Source organism: Gracilinanus agilis, chromosome 2, assembly GCF_016433145.1.
Source record: "Gracilinanus agilis isolate LMUSP501 chromosome 2, AgileGrace, whole genome shotgun sequence".
Lineage (NCBI taxonomy): Eukaryota > Metazoa > Chordata > Mammalia > Didelphimorphia > Didelphidae > Gracilinanus > Gracilinanus agilis.
This window is the reverse complement of record NC_058131.1, coordinates 547,422,780-547,440,553: the sequence shown is the minus strand read 5'-3', so window position 1 is coordinate 547,440,553 and position 17,774 is coordinate 547,422,780. Positions and strand designations below refer to the sequence as shown.

The window sequence follows — 17,774 nt, the reverse complement described above, 5'->3', positions numbered from 1 at the left end:
GATGCAACAAAGCATAAATAAATGCTTTACGTCATAACAAGATATTTGGGGTGGGGGTCACTTGCCTGACCCCCTATGCCAGTCATCCAGTTGTGAAGTTTCAAGAAGTAGGCCTGAGAAATTACTGGAGGATAAGAAAGGAAAGTGTTGCTTCCATTTTTCCTATCTCCCAGCTCCAATTCCCACCTCCCAATGTTTTTTTTTTTTAATGTTTACAAGAATTCAGTTTAATTAAATTCAACAAATATTTAAGAAAAGAAAAGGTGGAAGGTATGAGAAAATCAAGCACCTAAGTAGCAGTATACTCTCTTCACTTGACTAGAGCTGCTTGATACAGCCCTCAATCTCTGATCTCTAGGTCCTCTATTTTACAACCCAAACATTACAAAGCCACTAAAGGATATATACAAGTAATAAGACCATTCCTATAGCTGCTAGACCAGTATGATCCAGGCTGGAGAAGGTTTGTCCTATTTAGGAAAGCTAAGAAAGCAACACAACAAAGGGTTTAAGGAGAACACTTCTACCTGGACTGAAAAACTATTATCACTGTCCTCAAGATATATGGAATAATTGGTTAAGTAAACAAATGTAAAAATCACCTCAGCTAAGTTACACTGTTTCATTTGAATGAACACTTCCCATATCTTTAACCTGACATGCAAAGTTTATATTACCTTGTTAAAGAAGTTGTTATATAGCTCTACTTCACTCCTCCAATAAACTTTTAGCCCTACTTTGTGCAAGGTAACGTGCAAGGTATTCCTTCCTCCCCTAATGTGTTAGATGATTAGTCACAGCACAGCTGCCTGTAAAAGAAAACATTTTTCCCCCCACCCTCATTTCCCTTTATTGTTCTAATATTAGGCTTAGCTTTGCTTTTAATTCAAGTGATGCCACCATGTATCTACAAAGCTATAAAAGAGGCCCTATTTAATACATGGCAGAGGAGGATATAAATATAAGTTTTTGTTATTGACCAAGCCAGGGTTAATTTTCAGGGAAAACCCCCCAATATAAAAATACTTACTTCCTGGTCCTATATTTCCCATTCCACCTCCCATGCTCAATTGGTTGGCACTAATGGGCTGCCCACCTGGTCCAAGCCCCATTCCAATGCCCCCAAGACCACCTAAAACAAAATAATAATATATAAATCTTCGTGGTATTAAGGAGCCAGTCCTAAAAATCAAATTTTTTTACAATATTCTAAGCCTTTACAAAATTACAGACCAGAAAAAAAAATGACAAAAATTTAGGAACACAATGCACTGATGCATCATCTGAGCAATATTTGCTAGATGGGATAGTATCATTAAAATATAGAAACATCTTGGTTTCTGTCAAAGTTGATTTACTTGCTTAAGCAACAAAAAGATTGCCTAATAAAGTAAAATCACCTTGTAGCTGGCATGCCTATTTCCAAATTTAAAAAAATAGATCCTGTCCAAGTTTGAACCATTAAAAACAATCCAAATATCAATACATATAGGAAGAAGGTTACCAATGATACAATCACTAAGATTTAGATTTACACATAAAATAACAAATTCATCAGGAGTCACATATGAGACATTTAGATATTTTAAATTTTAATAATTTTTTTAAAACCCTTACCTTCTGTCTTGCGGTAAGGGTAGGCAATGGGGGTCAAGTGACTTGTCCAGGGTCACACAGCTGGGAAGTGTCTGAGGCTAGATTTGAACCTAGGCCTACCTCTCAATCCACTGAGCTACCCAGCTGCCCCCTAAATCTTAATAATTTTTTAAAAAAATGGAATTCCCAATTTGGATTTCCCATTTGATTTCTCAGATGATTAAAAAGTTCTAATGTTTAATAACTCCAAATGAATTCTGACCAGAATTCAAAAGTCACTTGAAAATTGGCCCGGAGATATTTTTTCTATTTAAGGTTCATAACAAATAGGCTCATTTATAAAGATTATGTGATCAATATGGAAAAAAATGCACGCTACATTTTATAAAAGGGCTCATTTCTTAGTCACCAAGGGTGTTTTTTGGTTTAAGCTCCTTATTTTCTTATCTCTTCATTTCTCTACTGCTTATATGTAATTTTTTTCCTATTTTTTCCAAAATGAGCCCTGAAAATGAGTACAATTTATTTGCAAGAGTAGATTGTATGTTGTATATGCAAAAATAGGATAACTTTTTCACATTACCATTAATTCAACTGCTTTTCTCAAAATCTAGTTATAAAAATATTTCAAGGACCAACAGCAATAAAATCATGTCTAGTGTCTATAGATGAAAATTTTCACATAAATAATATTGTAAAGAACTCTATATATTTAAAATTAATGGTGGCTTCCATTAATAATTAATGACTTTTGGGGCAGCTGGGTAGCTCAGTGGAGTGAGAATCAGGCCTAGACAGGAGGTCCTAGGTTCAAACCCGGCCTCAGCCACTTCCCAGCTGTGTGACCCTGGGCAAGTCACTTGACCCCCATTGCCCACCCGTACCAATCTTCCACCTATGAGACAATACACCGAAGTACAAGGGTTTAAAAAAAATAATTAATGACTTTTACATCCACCATAAGCATTATGCTTAATGTTAACACATGTTATAGACAGAATGAATTCATTTCCCAGTTCATTAAAAAAAAAAAAGGTATAAAATGAAATGCTTTGCAAACTAAATATGTAAAGCTTTACTTACGGGGCAATTGTGGTGTCTTACTATCATGTGAGCGATAGTCCTCATGTGGGACTGATTTGTCATCCTAATAGGAAAACAAATATATTATTTGATTAAAACCAATCTATGAAATAGCCTAACTACAAAGATACTACAGGGGCAACAGGAGTTGTTTTTGGTGGGTTGGGCAAGGACTCACCATTTTCACATGCATAGGTCTATCAAATAAAAACTGTCCATTGAACATAGCTGAAGAATCAGTCAAGGAAAGTTAAATCAAATTACTTAATATGTATATTTGCAAAATTAATCAAACAATCAAAACCCATTTTATATTTAAATGATTCCCAATGTTTCAAACAATTATTTCTGAGGTTACCAAGAATGCCTCTTTTAATGAGGTTATTTTTTATCTTGACAAATAAAGAATTTATGTCCCTTTGTTTTTATTACTTATTTTTAAGAGGCACATATACCTTATTTAACACAATCATTAAAAAAAGAAAAAGATGTTTCATTTTAATATATACATCAGTATACAACAGATTACACAAAATAGCTGCATTATGTGTGCATGGCTAAAAAAGCCTATGTGTTTTACCAGGACAGCACTGTAATGTCATTTCAAGTTTCAGGAGTGACTTTAGTACTTGGATAAAATAAAGGTCTGCATGTACTGGAGACTAAAGTCTAACATTCAGCTAAGCCAAGTACAGTGCAAGAAGGCACAAGGCAACAAATTATACCAAATACACACCACTGGCCTGAACTTTAACAATAAAAAACTAGAGAAAAAATGGTATCAGACTCCTTCCACATTAGGATACAGATTGCTTGAACTGCTTCAATTGCTTGATCAAAAGTGACTGTGCCCATTCCTCTGCTCTTGCCATCTTTGTCTTCTTTAATATCTGCCCGCTTTACTGTTCCAGCTATGCTGAACACTTCCTTTAGCTTCTTCCAACCAACTTTGAAGTCAAGCTTAACATAAAATCATATTGTTATGTTACTAATATACCTCTCTCCCCAATTATAGACAACAGAATCTTTTCTAAACTCCCAAAATTTTAGATACCAAAGAACTGTAATTCTTACTATCATCATACAATATATCAATAATTCTCAAATAACAAACAGTAAAATCTCAAGATTTTTAAAACTCACTTAACAAATCACATCTATGTAGTCCCCTTCTCCTTAAAAAATTTAATCCCCCAAAAGTCTCACCTGCTTAATTAGCTCTGAGAAACATCTCAGTCCTGACCAATTACACATTTAACACTTATAAATCCAATTCTACTAAAAGAAATGAATATTGAACAGTGTGATTAGTTTACTTTTTTAAATGTAGAACAGCTGGACAGGTATTCTCCAAACAAACCAACTACAATACATGACAATTCATGAATACATGTAATTCATGGTCCAGATATGCAAAACGACTGGGAAGAAACCCATTTCCCAATATGCAAATAAGAGCACATGCAGAAGAAATAAATAAATGTCAAGAACTGTACAAATATTTAATCCCACAGTTCTTTTGGGAGAAAAATACTAAACTAAAATAATTGCATTTTTACTCTCGAATTTGCACAAATGTATTTTTGTTCAAGAATTTACATAGTTACTATTTCTCTTATTTTGATTAAAAATAAGCAAAATGTTCTTGGAAAACCCATAAGCCATTTGGCCAGTGACAATGAACCATAATGAAAAATTAGAACTAAGTATCTGAATAACAAAAATTTGAGACTAAAACTTAAACTTACATTAGCAACAAAAATTGTAGAACCAAGTCTACCAGCCTGCAAATTACTGATAACCTCAGGAGGAATATTTGGATTATTGAGAATGGAAGGTGGTAAATTCATCAACCCCGAACCCATATCAGGGACATGTCCTCCTGGGAATGATCCTCCTGTACGTTGCAGTGCCCTACGAGCATTTTCTCCATCAGGATCCTATAACACACATTGAATATTAAATACTACTAGATGAATAAGTATGTCTAAGATAATTTAAAACAACTTGAAATTCTATAAAAACTATCACAACTGGCTCAATATTAATGCCCATTTTGCAAGCCCAGCTAAAGTGTCAAGGACTTATAGGTAGAGACTAAATTAATTCTTATACATAGAAAGGAGTCCTGTAAAAGTCTGTGGATAGATAAAAGATTTCAATCTCCAGGGATATAGGTTTAGTACCTTTTTCCAATCACTAAAGTCACTTAAAGAACTTGAAATTAGTTTATATTTACTTCATACTACGGTATAATGACATATATGCATAAATACACATCCATAAAAGAAGAAAAGGACTTACCTGTAGCTTCTTTCCAAAATGCAGAAAATGAATTCTCATTACTGATGCCCCCAGTGAAATACAGTATTTGGACTGATTAGTAAATGCAAGGCTTTACAGCCTTTGGAGTTATATGACTAGGGCTTTGAAGGAAGAGTAAATTAAAAAACTCCACCTTTTGTAGTATTAAGTTTCTTTCCTTCATGAGAATATTTACCTATTCCTTAAATCCTTTCACTCTATTGAAGTGATGATGAACTTGAAACCAAGAATGGAGAAGAAAGTTTTTGGCTACAAACTGCATTAGATATGAATGCCTTCAATGTAGTCAATAACAAGATTTTATTATCTGGGAAATATTTCAATTTTAAGTGGACAGAAGCAAAACAAAACCAAAATGTGAAAAACTTTCCCTATTTTATAGAATATAAAATACCACCTGTAATACACCAAGTATTAAACTGAATGAATAAGCTTCATCATAATCCATTCCAAGAGCTATTAGGCTCAATGTAAAACTTATTAGAAAGGGAGAGGAGCAATGGAGCTGGCTGTGGAAGCCAGGAAAAATCACTGGTTAAAGCTAAAATAGCTCTCATAGAGTATGGAGCATATTAAGAGCTATATGCCCCTTGCATTAAATGGTCCTAGGTTGTCATGCTTTTTATTTATAGTTCTAGCGTCTGTTTCATTTTTGCTTGCTTATTAAAGTTCCATGTGGTATACCTGAAATTTTATGAGCATAAAGAAATTTAGATGTTGAAACTAGCACTAAATGAATCCTTTATGATGACTCGAAATATCATGTTTATTAGTCTTTTTCCTTTTTTGTCCCTATGTTGATTTCTAACAGTGTCCTATCTCTTCTAATTTGCTACTGCTAATCTCTAGTTTATGTTGTAAAACTGATAAGCCAAAGTTTTTTAGAACTATACCTAAAATAAGAGTAAATAGAAGCCAGAAGGACTTGTCTTCGAATAAAGTGCATTACCTTTAATGCACAAACTTCATGACATCTATCTTGGTTTTTGCTTCATCCTTGACTTTCTACTGTGTTCTAAACAGTTAAAGTTGTTAGATAAATTATTACTGCTGAACAATTAACATTGTTAGGGAAGGTATGTAGGAAAACAAACAATTTCTGCTTTACAAGTTAAGTGAGCGAAATTTTTACGAAACCTAAAATTTTAATTTGTGATTTTCCAAAACATAAAAGTAGATATCAAGAAGCTATATTGATGCATTTTATAACAATAGGAAAATATAAAGTCACTTTCTATAAAGTGGATCTTTAGAATAAACTTGGTCTCCAATGTTGCTACAGACACAATAATAAAACCCTGAGGCAATTCATAAAAATAGTACCTTTCTCAAGAGGCCTAGTCAAAAAAAATCTGTCATGCAGAGGACAAATTTATAAATATAAGCTATATTCACAATTAGAACGTCTATGAAACTTCATTTAAGAATAGATTCACACTACAACTGTGGACTATCCTTAATATACAATAGTATACATTATCTATCCTCCAGTAACACACATGACTCAGGTTTTGATTTGTTTTGTTTCAAAGTCTGAGAGAAGACTGGTTTGTTATTATTAGTAATAACAAAGATTTGCATAAGGTCATCTAGATCCCCTCAAACCTTTTGTAATAAATATGCATGCTTACTGGAAAGAAGACTAGGGTTAAAGACCTATTTCATGGGAATGAATTGTGGTTTTTCTCTGTAAAAAGCTAACTAGGGTTATAGTGAGATCAAATCTATGACCTTATTCCAATGCTCTGTTAACCACATCAAAAATGAACTAAGTGGGATAAATTTCAGATGCATTGATGGCTTATTTTGACAAGATATTTAAGAAGACTTCAATAGATAAAAACAGCTAAATGTTGATGCTAGAACTCATGAAATTAACAGAATATGCTTTAAGATACTAGGAAGCAGAAGGTCCCCGAGAGGTCTAGTCCCAATTTCATCATCTTACAGATGAGTACAGAAACTGAAGCATAGAGAGAACTTAAGTGACAAGGTCACCTACTGGCTAATTCAGGATTTGGGTTAGGATTTCTAATACAAAAAAAACAGCATACTTAAATATAGCCATGTGCTCATGTGCTATTTTGTAATTATCTCTTTATACAAGTCATGAACCTTCAATTATGAAAAATATAAAAATATGTCCACCTACAAAACATTTTAACTGCAGGGTCACTATAATGTTGACTAAAACAACAAATATAGGTCAATTTCATACATGACAAAATGAAACCTAAAAGATTATAACAGCAGCAACCCAATCTTTCAAAATAACAAAACACTAGTTATCAGTAAAAAAAAGTATAATGTTGTCTTACTTCATCTGAACAAGTTGCTTTTACTTTAAATTTTTTTTCTAAAAGTTTATTTTTTAAGTTGGATGACTGACCTTATTCTACAGTTTCCTTGTAGAAATAATTTTATAAAATGTTAAGTTTCCTAAGTTGCCCTTTTTTAAAAAATTAAAACAACCTTTTTGCCCAGATTGTACCTGAGACATAGCAATGATAGCACAATCTCATCAATATCTACTAACAATCATTTATGATATTGTTTCTATGAGAAAATACGTTCTGAATCTCCAAACTAGCAAAGTACATTTCCCTTTACCCCAGCAGTAGGACCTCCCAACTCTAGCCTTGTGAGTTCTAGGACACTACCTTCACTATCTGTTCATATTCAAGTCATTTGGGAGTGTTCAGAAGTTGGAGACCATCAATTCTAATGTTGACAATTAATGACCACTAAAATCAAGAGAGCTTTATTATCTAAAACTTCTAAACTCTATTTTTAGAGAAAAAAAGAAGAGGAAACAAGTTAGGAATAAAAACATACTAATAATTTGGAACATGTAATTGGGTATATAACGAGCATGATTAGAAACTTTATTCCAGTGTTTGGTTTCTTTATTGAAATATTAACTGAGCATCTCTTTTAGAAGCTAAAAAGACAACAAAGTATGAGCTCACAATTAAATTTTTATATGGAAATGAAGAAGGGAGAGAAAAGAAAGATATTTTAGTGTGAATATGCTACAACTTGAACATTTGGAAAAGAAAAAGAATTTGTTACAGAACAACTAATCCTTAACTTCAAATTTATGATAGTACTAATAGAAGACTGAAAAAAGACTTGAAATTTTTTCAGGTTCTCCTCTATCTTTCTAATCTCTATCTTTAACCCTAAAAATTTCCCTCACAGCTTTTTTTTTTGCAGGGGGAGGGAAAAGGCAGAACTAGTGTATAATCTAAATACTGAAACAGTTATATTAATAGAACAAAGGAACACCATTCCATGATCATTTCAGCATTTTAAAAGCCTAATATTAACTAAAAATAAGTTCTTATAAAACTTTTAAATACTTTGTTCACCTCCCTCTCAAATTCCAAGGAACTTAAGTCCATATAAAAAGCATACTACTAATTTAGGGGCTCTGTGTCCTACTGACAAATTCAAATGATTGATTTATAAATTGCCCTGAAGTATTAATATTGGACAGAACCCACTGACACTGTTTAAAAATTGTGTTCTTATGGATTTGTGATGAGCAAAAAAAATATTCACTTTACTAAGTACACAATTTATAGTTTCAGTTGTAAAGAGTGCATAAATTTACAAAATTAAATAATACAATCTAATAGGTAACTGAAAATTTCTTTTTCTAGCTCATTTAGATCATTAAATTTCTAAACTTCTGCTTATAGTAACACAGAATAAAACAAACATATAGGTTAGCTACTAAAGGGCAAAAAAATAATGAATTGACAAGTATAACTACTATCATTAAAAATTTTCTGCAGGCTTCTACGCTAATGATGATAATCCACATAACAAAAATGAAAGTATAAAGACAAAAAAATTGCTCCAGTTTAAAATTTCAGAATAAAAAAAATTCTTACCTCTTTAATATTCAGGGGTCTTCCACTAAGGTCATATTTGTTCATAGTTTCTAATGCTTTCTTTACAAATTCTTCATCTTTGAACTCAACCACACTTAAGGAGGGAAAAATTTTTTAGAAGTATTTAAGTAACTGTTTCTCTAAGCCATAAGTTCAAAATTGTACTTTAGGATATTAAAAATAATCCTTACCCACAACCCTATATCCATGAAGATTTGTCAACATATGTAAGAGAAAAAAAGGTTTTGGTCAGCAGATAAAATTAATAATGGATTCTGACATTTCAAGTCACTCTAAGACAGTCATTTCAATTATTTCCCCCACCTCAATAGTATAAATTCTAATTTCCAAACCACAAAAAAATTCTCTGTAAACTCTTCTTAAAATAAAACTGTCAGTTGACATCTGACATTATTATGTAAAAACAGTAGTCTTACATTTAAATTATATCTTCTATGAAACAAAACTAAAAAAAAAATGCCACTATGTAAATAATAAGAGCCAGAAGGAATTATTTAAGATACCCAACATAATTATTTTCGAGTGAGTAAAATGTCAAAGGCATTTCCAAATCCTGTACTGGAAACAGTTTTTAAAATGTATACTCTTTAATCCTACCAAAAACAAAACAGTAACTATATAATTGTTTTCATATATTAAAAAATAGGTCTTTCATAAATGAAAGGCTATACCAAAATTAAATATGTAAAAAATCAGATTATGCTAAATAACTTGTAGAATTTTAAAATAATTACACAAATGATTATTACTAATCAAAGTGGTAGTGGAATGTTGTCACAAAGTTATATTTCTCATGGCATCCAACAGGTTTTTTTGCTCACTATCAATCAATCAACAAGCATTTATTAAGCGCCTACTATGTGCCAGGCACTGTGCTAGGCGCTGGGGTTACAAATAGCTAAATATAATCATTTATTTTAAAAGGGACTTCCCAATATATCCTTCACTACATTACATTCTTTGTTGCTGGCAATCAAAATCTGCTACCAACCAATTCCTTCCACTTCATTTTAATAATCTAATTCATTAATACCAAAGGGTAAGAGTACTGCCTCTTAAGTAGTCCTACAAGCTCCTAAATTAGGCTCTTCAAGAGTTTCAAACATACATTCTGAATGAACACCTTTAAGCTACAGGCCTGCCATTAGGCCTTACACTTAGGAAATTTTATCAATTCGGTGACTTAAAAAATTAAAAAGAAGATCCCTTAAGACATTCAGAACACAACAAAAATCCTATTTTAAAATCTATTGGCTAAGAAGCATTACCTTAGAGCATGAGGAAAGTAAACACCATTTTTGTAAGCATTTACAACACTCATCCCTTCCAATCAGCTAGTTTAATTTTCATGACAGTGTCAAACTTTCCAGTATAGAAACCTCAAATCTTTCAAAATAAAGTAAAATAAAAATGAAACTTACTTTCCAAAAACTGGTACAATTATTAAGCAAAAATTAAACTGCTGAGGAACTTTAAAACCTCTAGCAGATTATGGCCCACAGCACTTACCCTTGATTTTCCTTCCGAATCCTTAAAGAGCTCCACGTATGTAACCTCACCAACTACATAAGACATACAAAAGGAAAATACCAAGAAACAATGCATTTAAACACCAAATATCTTGCTTTACTGTGCCCCTGTGCACAACTCTACAGAGAAGCACCTATTATTCACCAACAATCAAAACCAGACCAACATTCCTCCTATCAATGGCTATATAAATTTAACTAATTTTCAGAAATATACAGCATCCACATTCTCTAAAAGAGCTAAACAACTATATTTAACCTAATTCATACTACAGATCATATTTTGGCCAGCATGATATAGTTGGTGAACAAATGCAGATATACAGATAGTCCCTTAACCTATCAAATTAAAAACATCAACATTAGCACTTTTCAAATAACTTTTGTCATCCTACACACAACAGCTGTTTTAAGGTGACTTTCTACCTGAATGTCTTCAATCATGTTTGCCTTCAGTAAACTAAATTTACAAGTCATATTTCACAGCAAGCCACACACTTTCTAAATGAGTTCAATGAATAAAACCAGTCAAATAGTTGTCACCTTACAACAGATACACCAATGCAAAGTTTTTGGTTTTGTTTTTAATTAAAAAGGAGCAGCCTCAAAGCCAAGTGCATACTTTGCATAACTTTTTGAAACTCAAATTATCAAAAGATAAACAAAACTAGCTTTTACAAAATCAAGTATTAGAATGATTTCCCCCCCAAAACCATCCAAATACAGTAAGTTTAGGGTTTTTAGGTTATTCTGATATCAAAACTGCAACAGCAGTAACGCAATTTTTATAAAGAACAGAAGAGACAGCATCATGGCAGTCATGACAATGCAAACGAAATTAATTCCACAGCCAGATTCCAGACTCCTCCAAAGGAAATACAAAACAGCTTGTAAAAAAAAAAATCAGGCCTTATTTATCCTTTAGCTCACTAAGTGTATTGCTTAACAAATATAATACTCCATATTGGTTTGGTTTTGTTTTCTTTTTATCTAGAAAAATACATCAACTAGACAAAACCTTGATTAATGAAATTCATGGTGACATATATATGCATATATATATACACATATATACATACTCACATATATAATTTATATACATATACTGGTTCTCTAGTATAATACCAATATTTCAAAATATATTTTATTTACATATGCTACCTTGGAATGCAGATGCCTCAAGTGAAAAAGGAGGGAAAGATAATTCAGGTCTTAAGAAATCAAACAAAAAATTTTTTTCAAAAATATATCTGAGGCTCCGGGAAATAAGAAGTTTGGATTAACTGCTTCCCACCTCCCCCCTGCTTCCTATATGAAGTGAATTATAAAGAATGGGTTATTTCAGAGATAGTTACCTTTTTCTCTCATAAGGTCTTTTATAGCTTGCCATTTCATGTCATATGGAATATTGCTAATAAAAACTCTATTACGGTTAGGACCCTTCTTTTCCCCAGTGCCCGAATTCTTGTCTTTTGAATAAGGATGGAATCTATTTGCCTTCTTATTTCCTGTAGATTTTTCTTTTAAGTCAGATTTCTCTTCTTTTACAGAATCATCATTCTCCCTAAATTAAAGAAAAAAGGAAGAGGAAAATTTAGCTGTGTGTTGAAAGAAAAAATCTACATGAAGCAAATATTTCCTATCTAACACTTCAAAAAACACTTTCCTGGCAAAGTGTTTAGAAAGAAAACTGAGGATTCCGATTCCTAGCTTATGTTTCCCAAAGCACAGTAATAAATAATTCCATTTCATGCCCAAATTCTCAGTTGGCAACTAGACACCATCAGGCAACAAACATTTTAACTATCATCAAATTCTGCATATCATTTTTCTTTTCTGATTTCATTGGTATAGGGAGCTCCCAATGAAGAAAATCCTTCTACCAACATAGTTCAGAACCACTCTTCAACTTAGAATCTTAAGAAAGTTGCCTGGAGCTTTACAAAATTAAGTAAAGTGCGTAGGACCACATAGCCAGTATATGACCATGGTGCTGCTTAAATAAAGGTGTCCCAATCCCCACATCAGTTTCCTTTACTTAATAAATCTCGACATATTATCTAATAAATAAACCAAATAAAAATAAATTTTATAAGACTGAAGGAGACAGAAGAGAGAAAAAGGAAAAGTCAGTCTACTAGTAAATATTTATGCGAGCACGTAAAACTCTCCCCATTGGAGAACTATCTCTTTTCAGAATATCAGGACTAACTTTTAATTATACAATTTATAAATATAATTTATAAATTAAGTGAAAAAACCATTCTCAGCTTTGTACAGTTTGTTATTTTCTCAGGAGACAGTCTGGATCACAGGAACTTTCCTCACACATACCACTTCTTTAAAAAGAACTCTTCTGGGCTAATTCAAATTCTGTTCACAGCTTTTATTGATTGATGCTCTTAGATCTTTTAACCTTCCGGTGTTTTAGGGTTTTAACTGTAAACTAGGATGCAATGTTTCACACCAATTCTGTTACATTATTTTTTCTTCTACCAAAACAGCTGATAAAATGTACCTAGAGAAAGTATGACTTTTATAAGTTGATAAGTTTTAATCTAGGACCATTGTACTAAGTCATGGCCCTTTATTTTAATAAAACCCTTAATCAAATCCATATGAAATGAAATCCTGCAAAATTATGAACAAGCTTGGTTCCAAAGAAAAAGTATGTGAAGATACTTTTCCTTGCTTCATTGTAAATGTGGGGGCCTATGGATGTGAAACAAAGTCTATAATGTCAAATCATTTCAATATGTTGGCTAATTTTAATGAATATTCCTCCATACCTTTTTATTCTTTATTATAAGGTACAGATCTCTAGGAGGGAAAAAAAGAAATAATACTAGGAAATACAACTAATGTAAAAACAAAAATATCAATAAAATTTTATTTTAAAGGTAGGAAGTCAATAGGTGAAAAAATGGAAGAAAATAATTTCAGTAACAGGGAATAAATGCCTTATGTAAGCTACACCTATAAATAGCATACGTGTAAGAAAAAGAACTTAACCAAGACACCTGGTTTGTTAACACTTTCAAATCTGCATCCCTAGGGCTGGCACAGCATAGGATGTCTCCTTACTACCTGACTCCAGGAGGGGGCACCAGTCCCAAGGAAATGACAATTACAAGCAGCTGTGGGCAGTTTAAGCAAACAGTGTGCTTAACCCAATTGCCATTTTTATTGACTCATTCAGGTAAACCACAGTTCTAGCTACTTTAACCCATCTCCTCTAACCTTTGAGATGTTCCTTCATAGATCTGAACCTCCTACTCATCCCAAATTCCTTCCAGAATGAGAATAAAAGGAAGACCATGCTTTATTTAAATGAAATATAGAGGAATCCCTACCTTTTAAAATAATAAAACAAAAGACTGGGAAATGCCATTTCTGTTTGTCATACCAGTTGGCATTTTCAGTAAGCTGCTATTTTTCTATATACTATGAAATGTACTTTCTTTCAGGACCATTTTTTTTTGAGTCCACTAAAAATTGTTCTCAAGTAGGTTAACATACATTTGAGTATTGTCATGTAGAGTACTATTCCTGATTGTAAAGATTTAAGAGCCTATGAAATGATCCAATATTTTTTTAAACAATACAGAGCATCCTTTTAAAACTATAATCTTAAAAAAGCGAGTCTCTCCATTTTTCTTCAATTATAAGCAATAGCTTAAAAAGGCTCAAAATGCTTCTTGCAACATGAAAGCTAATTTAAAAATTTTTAAAACTAAATGCAATATTCCATTTACTAATGAAAAACCTCTTTACTACCTTAAGAATCTAAAGTCAAATTTATTTTTTCTCCATGGCACTTTTAGTATTTCATTTCAAAGGAACACTATGTTAGTTTGAGATCTAAAAGTTGAATCCAGTTCCATCTCTCCTCAAACCAAATATGCTGATACTTACTACTTCATTAGTAATTCCCCTAAAACTATTTTAATAAAAAAAGTCTTCATAAATTTCATTATACATCTCAAAAAGCTACTTGATCACAGCTGAATAATAAAAGCTGTTAACAGCATGATATATAAATTTTTGGTAGCACATATAGTAAGCTGACTTAATCAAAGGAATAGAACATGGACACTTCTGTTTTAATCAGAGCTTCTTCAAAAGGTCTAACCAAGTCTATAAAATATTGATCAGGAAACTCACAGAGAAAGTGATTACCTATTTGTTTCAGTCACCCCTTCAAATCAATAAAATTCAACAACCCTTTGAGGATTAGGCACTAACAATTTGAGGACATTGGGAAAGATTTCCTGTAGGAGGTAGCTCCTGATATGAGCTTAAAGAAGGCTAAGGATTCTATGAGATGGAGGTGAAGATCCTGGCAAACACAAAACTTGCCTGCTCATTTACATTTTATTACTAATGTAGCTTCACTGATAGCAGGCAGATAAATCTTATTACAGAAATATATAACATTGATCCTCACCTCATTCTGAGGAGCTTCCATTAAAATCTGTAATTTCTGAGTATTTGGCATATATATAAATGCACAATGAAGATAATTTTGACAATAACCTACACATGCACAAAGATAATTTAATATTAAAAGAAATAGCTGTTTCCCCTATACTGTAAACGACCTCATTTTCTCCAAACTTCAAAGATTAGCTCTATTAATTTCACTTCCAAATAACATATGTTCCAAAGATGAGCCACAAATTAGCAACTTTATCATACACAACTAATTGTCAGTCAATACTAAAAAAGAACATTTAAAATGGAAAACTATTTTACAGCTATTCTTAACAAGACATGATCTTTTCTAAATAAAAAGAATGTTCCTAGTCATTATTTTGTGGAACTCAGATTAGATAGCCAAATTGGTCCAGAAATCTAAGAATCAGTTCTTAGGCATGACCTGCAACATTTAAATAACAAAACAAAAAATAACAAAACAGTGCCTCAGGAGAGTTTATACCACCAGAGTGGAATTCTAAGTAGTGTGAAAAGGGTCATCTCCTTATTCACAGTCATTTCCCATATCATTTAGTCTCCAATTCTTTAAAGAAAATAAGTAGTTCCTATCCCTCCACCTGAAATTGTAGACACAGTAAGAGTTGAGGACTTTTAGATCTACCGTGTACAAGAATCACTTACTATTATCTGTAAAGACCCTAAGTGGGTAAGTGCAATAGATAGATGTTATTCCATACAATTCAAGGCTTCATCCTTAAGTCTAGACTGTCTTGGGGAAGATGTTTACATATAAAATAGAAACTTACTTGCACTTTCAAGATAACAGTTCCACTATTTCCTACCCCCCACTTTGGGATCACAAGTTCCTTAAATTATGCAATGTGATAAGCACATAAGAAATAAGAAATAAAACTCATTGATTTTGGTTTCTCTGCAATTTCACTATACCTAAAGTTTCTTATACTTGTATTTGCCCTTTACCTAGAAGTGACCTCTACTTTTTCTAAACTCACCCCAAACACAAGCGAAAACTAAATACCAGGCTAAAGAGAAGCATCCTAACCTCCTTTACTCTGGTGACAGCCCCCCAAAAATCTTGGATACCAAAGTCTGTGACAAAGGGTACAGAATGAAAATATTTTTCCCTAATTAATCGTAAAAGCATCAACCAAATTCTCCCTTCCTGTTTTAATTAAAAGATCAATAACTACATTTTCCCTTTCATCAATATATTTACTTACCTTTCTCAAAATACAATCTGAGAGTTAAAGATATACATACATTTCATACATTAATGTGTTTCCAACTTTAATGTAAAAAGACTATGAAATGACAAATAAGATTTTACTGTCATATGACAAGTTCACCCTTTTTTTCCAAGCACAGAAAAGGACAATGAGAACTCATAACTCTCAGGTGGCTAAAATTATTTAGAATTCATATCAACCCAATTTTTCAAGGCCAAAGACAATCAGGACAATTCTTATAATAGTGGGAGAGGAAGATGATTTTAAAGTTGAAAACAAATGAATGCATTGGAAAAAGTGTTGCATTTGAAAGTTAGTGGACATGAAAGAAAATCCCAGTTTTACCCTTTTACTACCTTTGTGACCCTTGGCAAATAGCTTCTACTTTCTGAGAACATGAAAGCCTTGGAACTACATGAACCTCAGAGCCCTTTCTAGCTCTAAATCTATGAATCTATAAATTCTTCTAATTTTGCCATATAGTAAAACTAAGAGACTTACCTTCTCACAACCCTGAGTTTTTAAACATTTCCCTCCCCACTTCCTTGTTTTTTTGTTTGTTTTTACAGATAAACATTAGAGCTCATAAATAGACACAGTTTTATTTTAAATAGAAGGGTTTTTCCTTTTAACACAAAGCAGCCAGTATCAAGATAATATAGAAGATCCAAAGTTAACAATCCAATAAAAGCTTCCCTTCTATAAAGGTTAATTCAAGAAATAAGTTCTCAGTTAAGGAAATGATCAAATCATGTTGAACTGACCCAGAGTTTCCTAATTCAGAATGAATTAAAAGATATTTATACATGTGTGTTATGTATAAGTATATATGCATATGCACACATATATAGATGTAATGTGTATACATATACACGTGTGTCTCAAAAGTATTTAAACTACATTAAGACATTTGTAACACTCCATATATATATTTTAAGCCTCTTAAAATGTTATTTCAATTTGATAGGCGATGTATGGTGATGTCATCCCTGGATACTCCCTAGTGTTGAATGAACATTAAAGTACTGCCCTTTTAAAAGGGGGACCTCTTTCTATGCAAGCTCTAGCATTTCTGAACTTCAGTTATTCCTGGCCACAAAGTCACCTTCTCTGGACAGGAGGGACTGGATTAAGAGGCCAGGACCCCAGTCCTGAGATGAATGATAATAATAAAGAGTTGAATGAGGGCATTGACAATATGTGGAAATAAAGCCTCCAGGCCCTCCACCTCTTGCCACAGGCTGGGGAAGCCCTCAGACCAGCGCGGGGTCCACAATCAGGCCCTTCTCTCCCAGGGTGCGCCCCGACCAGACCAGTTGTCACTAGGCGCCGCCCCCCTCCCCAGAGAGACCTGGAAAGGGGGTTGAGGCCCCACTCCAAAGCTGTATTGTTCTCCCGGCGGGAGAGGCCTAACTGGCTCCCTCAGAGCCAGGGGCTCGGGCAGTCAGGCGGATGGCTTCTGCCCCGCGGCACCCCCCCCCGCCCCCCGCAGGGAGGTCCCGGGGGAAAGGGGGTGGCCTACACTGTCCCGGCCCCTCCCCCACCTACTTCACCCCCCCTCCCCCACCCTCGAGGAAAAGACAATACATTTTAACGCCATTGGAGCTGCCTCCGTGTGGCGGCGGCTGCTGCTTCTC

At 33.3% G+C, this 17,774-nt stretch overlaps 1 protein-coding gene across 1 annotated transcript in view; it reads right to left on the bottom strand.

Moving 5' to 3' along the window:
• Window positions 1-17,747, bottom strand: part of MYEF2 (myelin expression factor 2) — a 34,407-nt gene extending 16,660 nt beyond the window's left edge. The window contains exons 1-10 of the mRNA XM_044665188.1: window positions 17,725-17,747; window positions 11,809-12,017; window positions 10,434-10,486; window positions 9,095-9,102; window positions 8,904-8,997; window positions 4,428-4,619; window positions 3,486-3,639; window positions 2,858-2,907; window positions 2,680-2,743; window positions 1,031-1,132 (exon numbers count right to left, since the gene is read on the bottom strand). Coding sequence (XP_044521123.1) covers window positions 1,031-1,132; window positions 2,680-2,743; window positions 2,858-2,907; window positions 3,486-3,639; window positions 4,428-4,619; window positions 8,904-8,997; window positions 9,095-9,102; window positions 10,434-10,486; window positions 11,809-12,017; window positions 17,725-17,726 — 928 coding nt within the window. The 5' untranslated portion in view covers window positions 17,727-17,747. The remainder of the gene's footprint in view (window positions 1-1,030; window positions 1,133-2,679; window positions 2,744-2,857; window positions 2,908-3,485; window positions 3,640-4,427; window positions 4,620-8,903; window positions 8,998-9,094; window positions 9,103-10,433; window positions 10,487-11,808; window positions 12,018-17,724) is intronic.
• Between the last annotated feature and the right edge of the window lie 27 nt (window positions 17,748-17,774).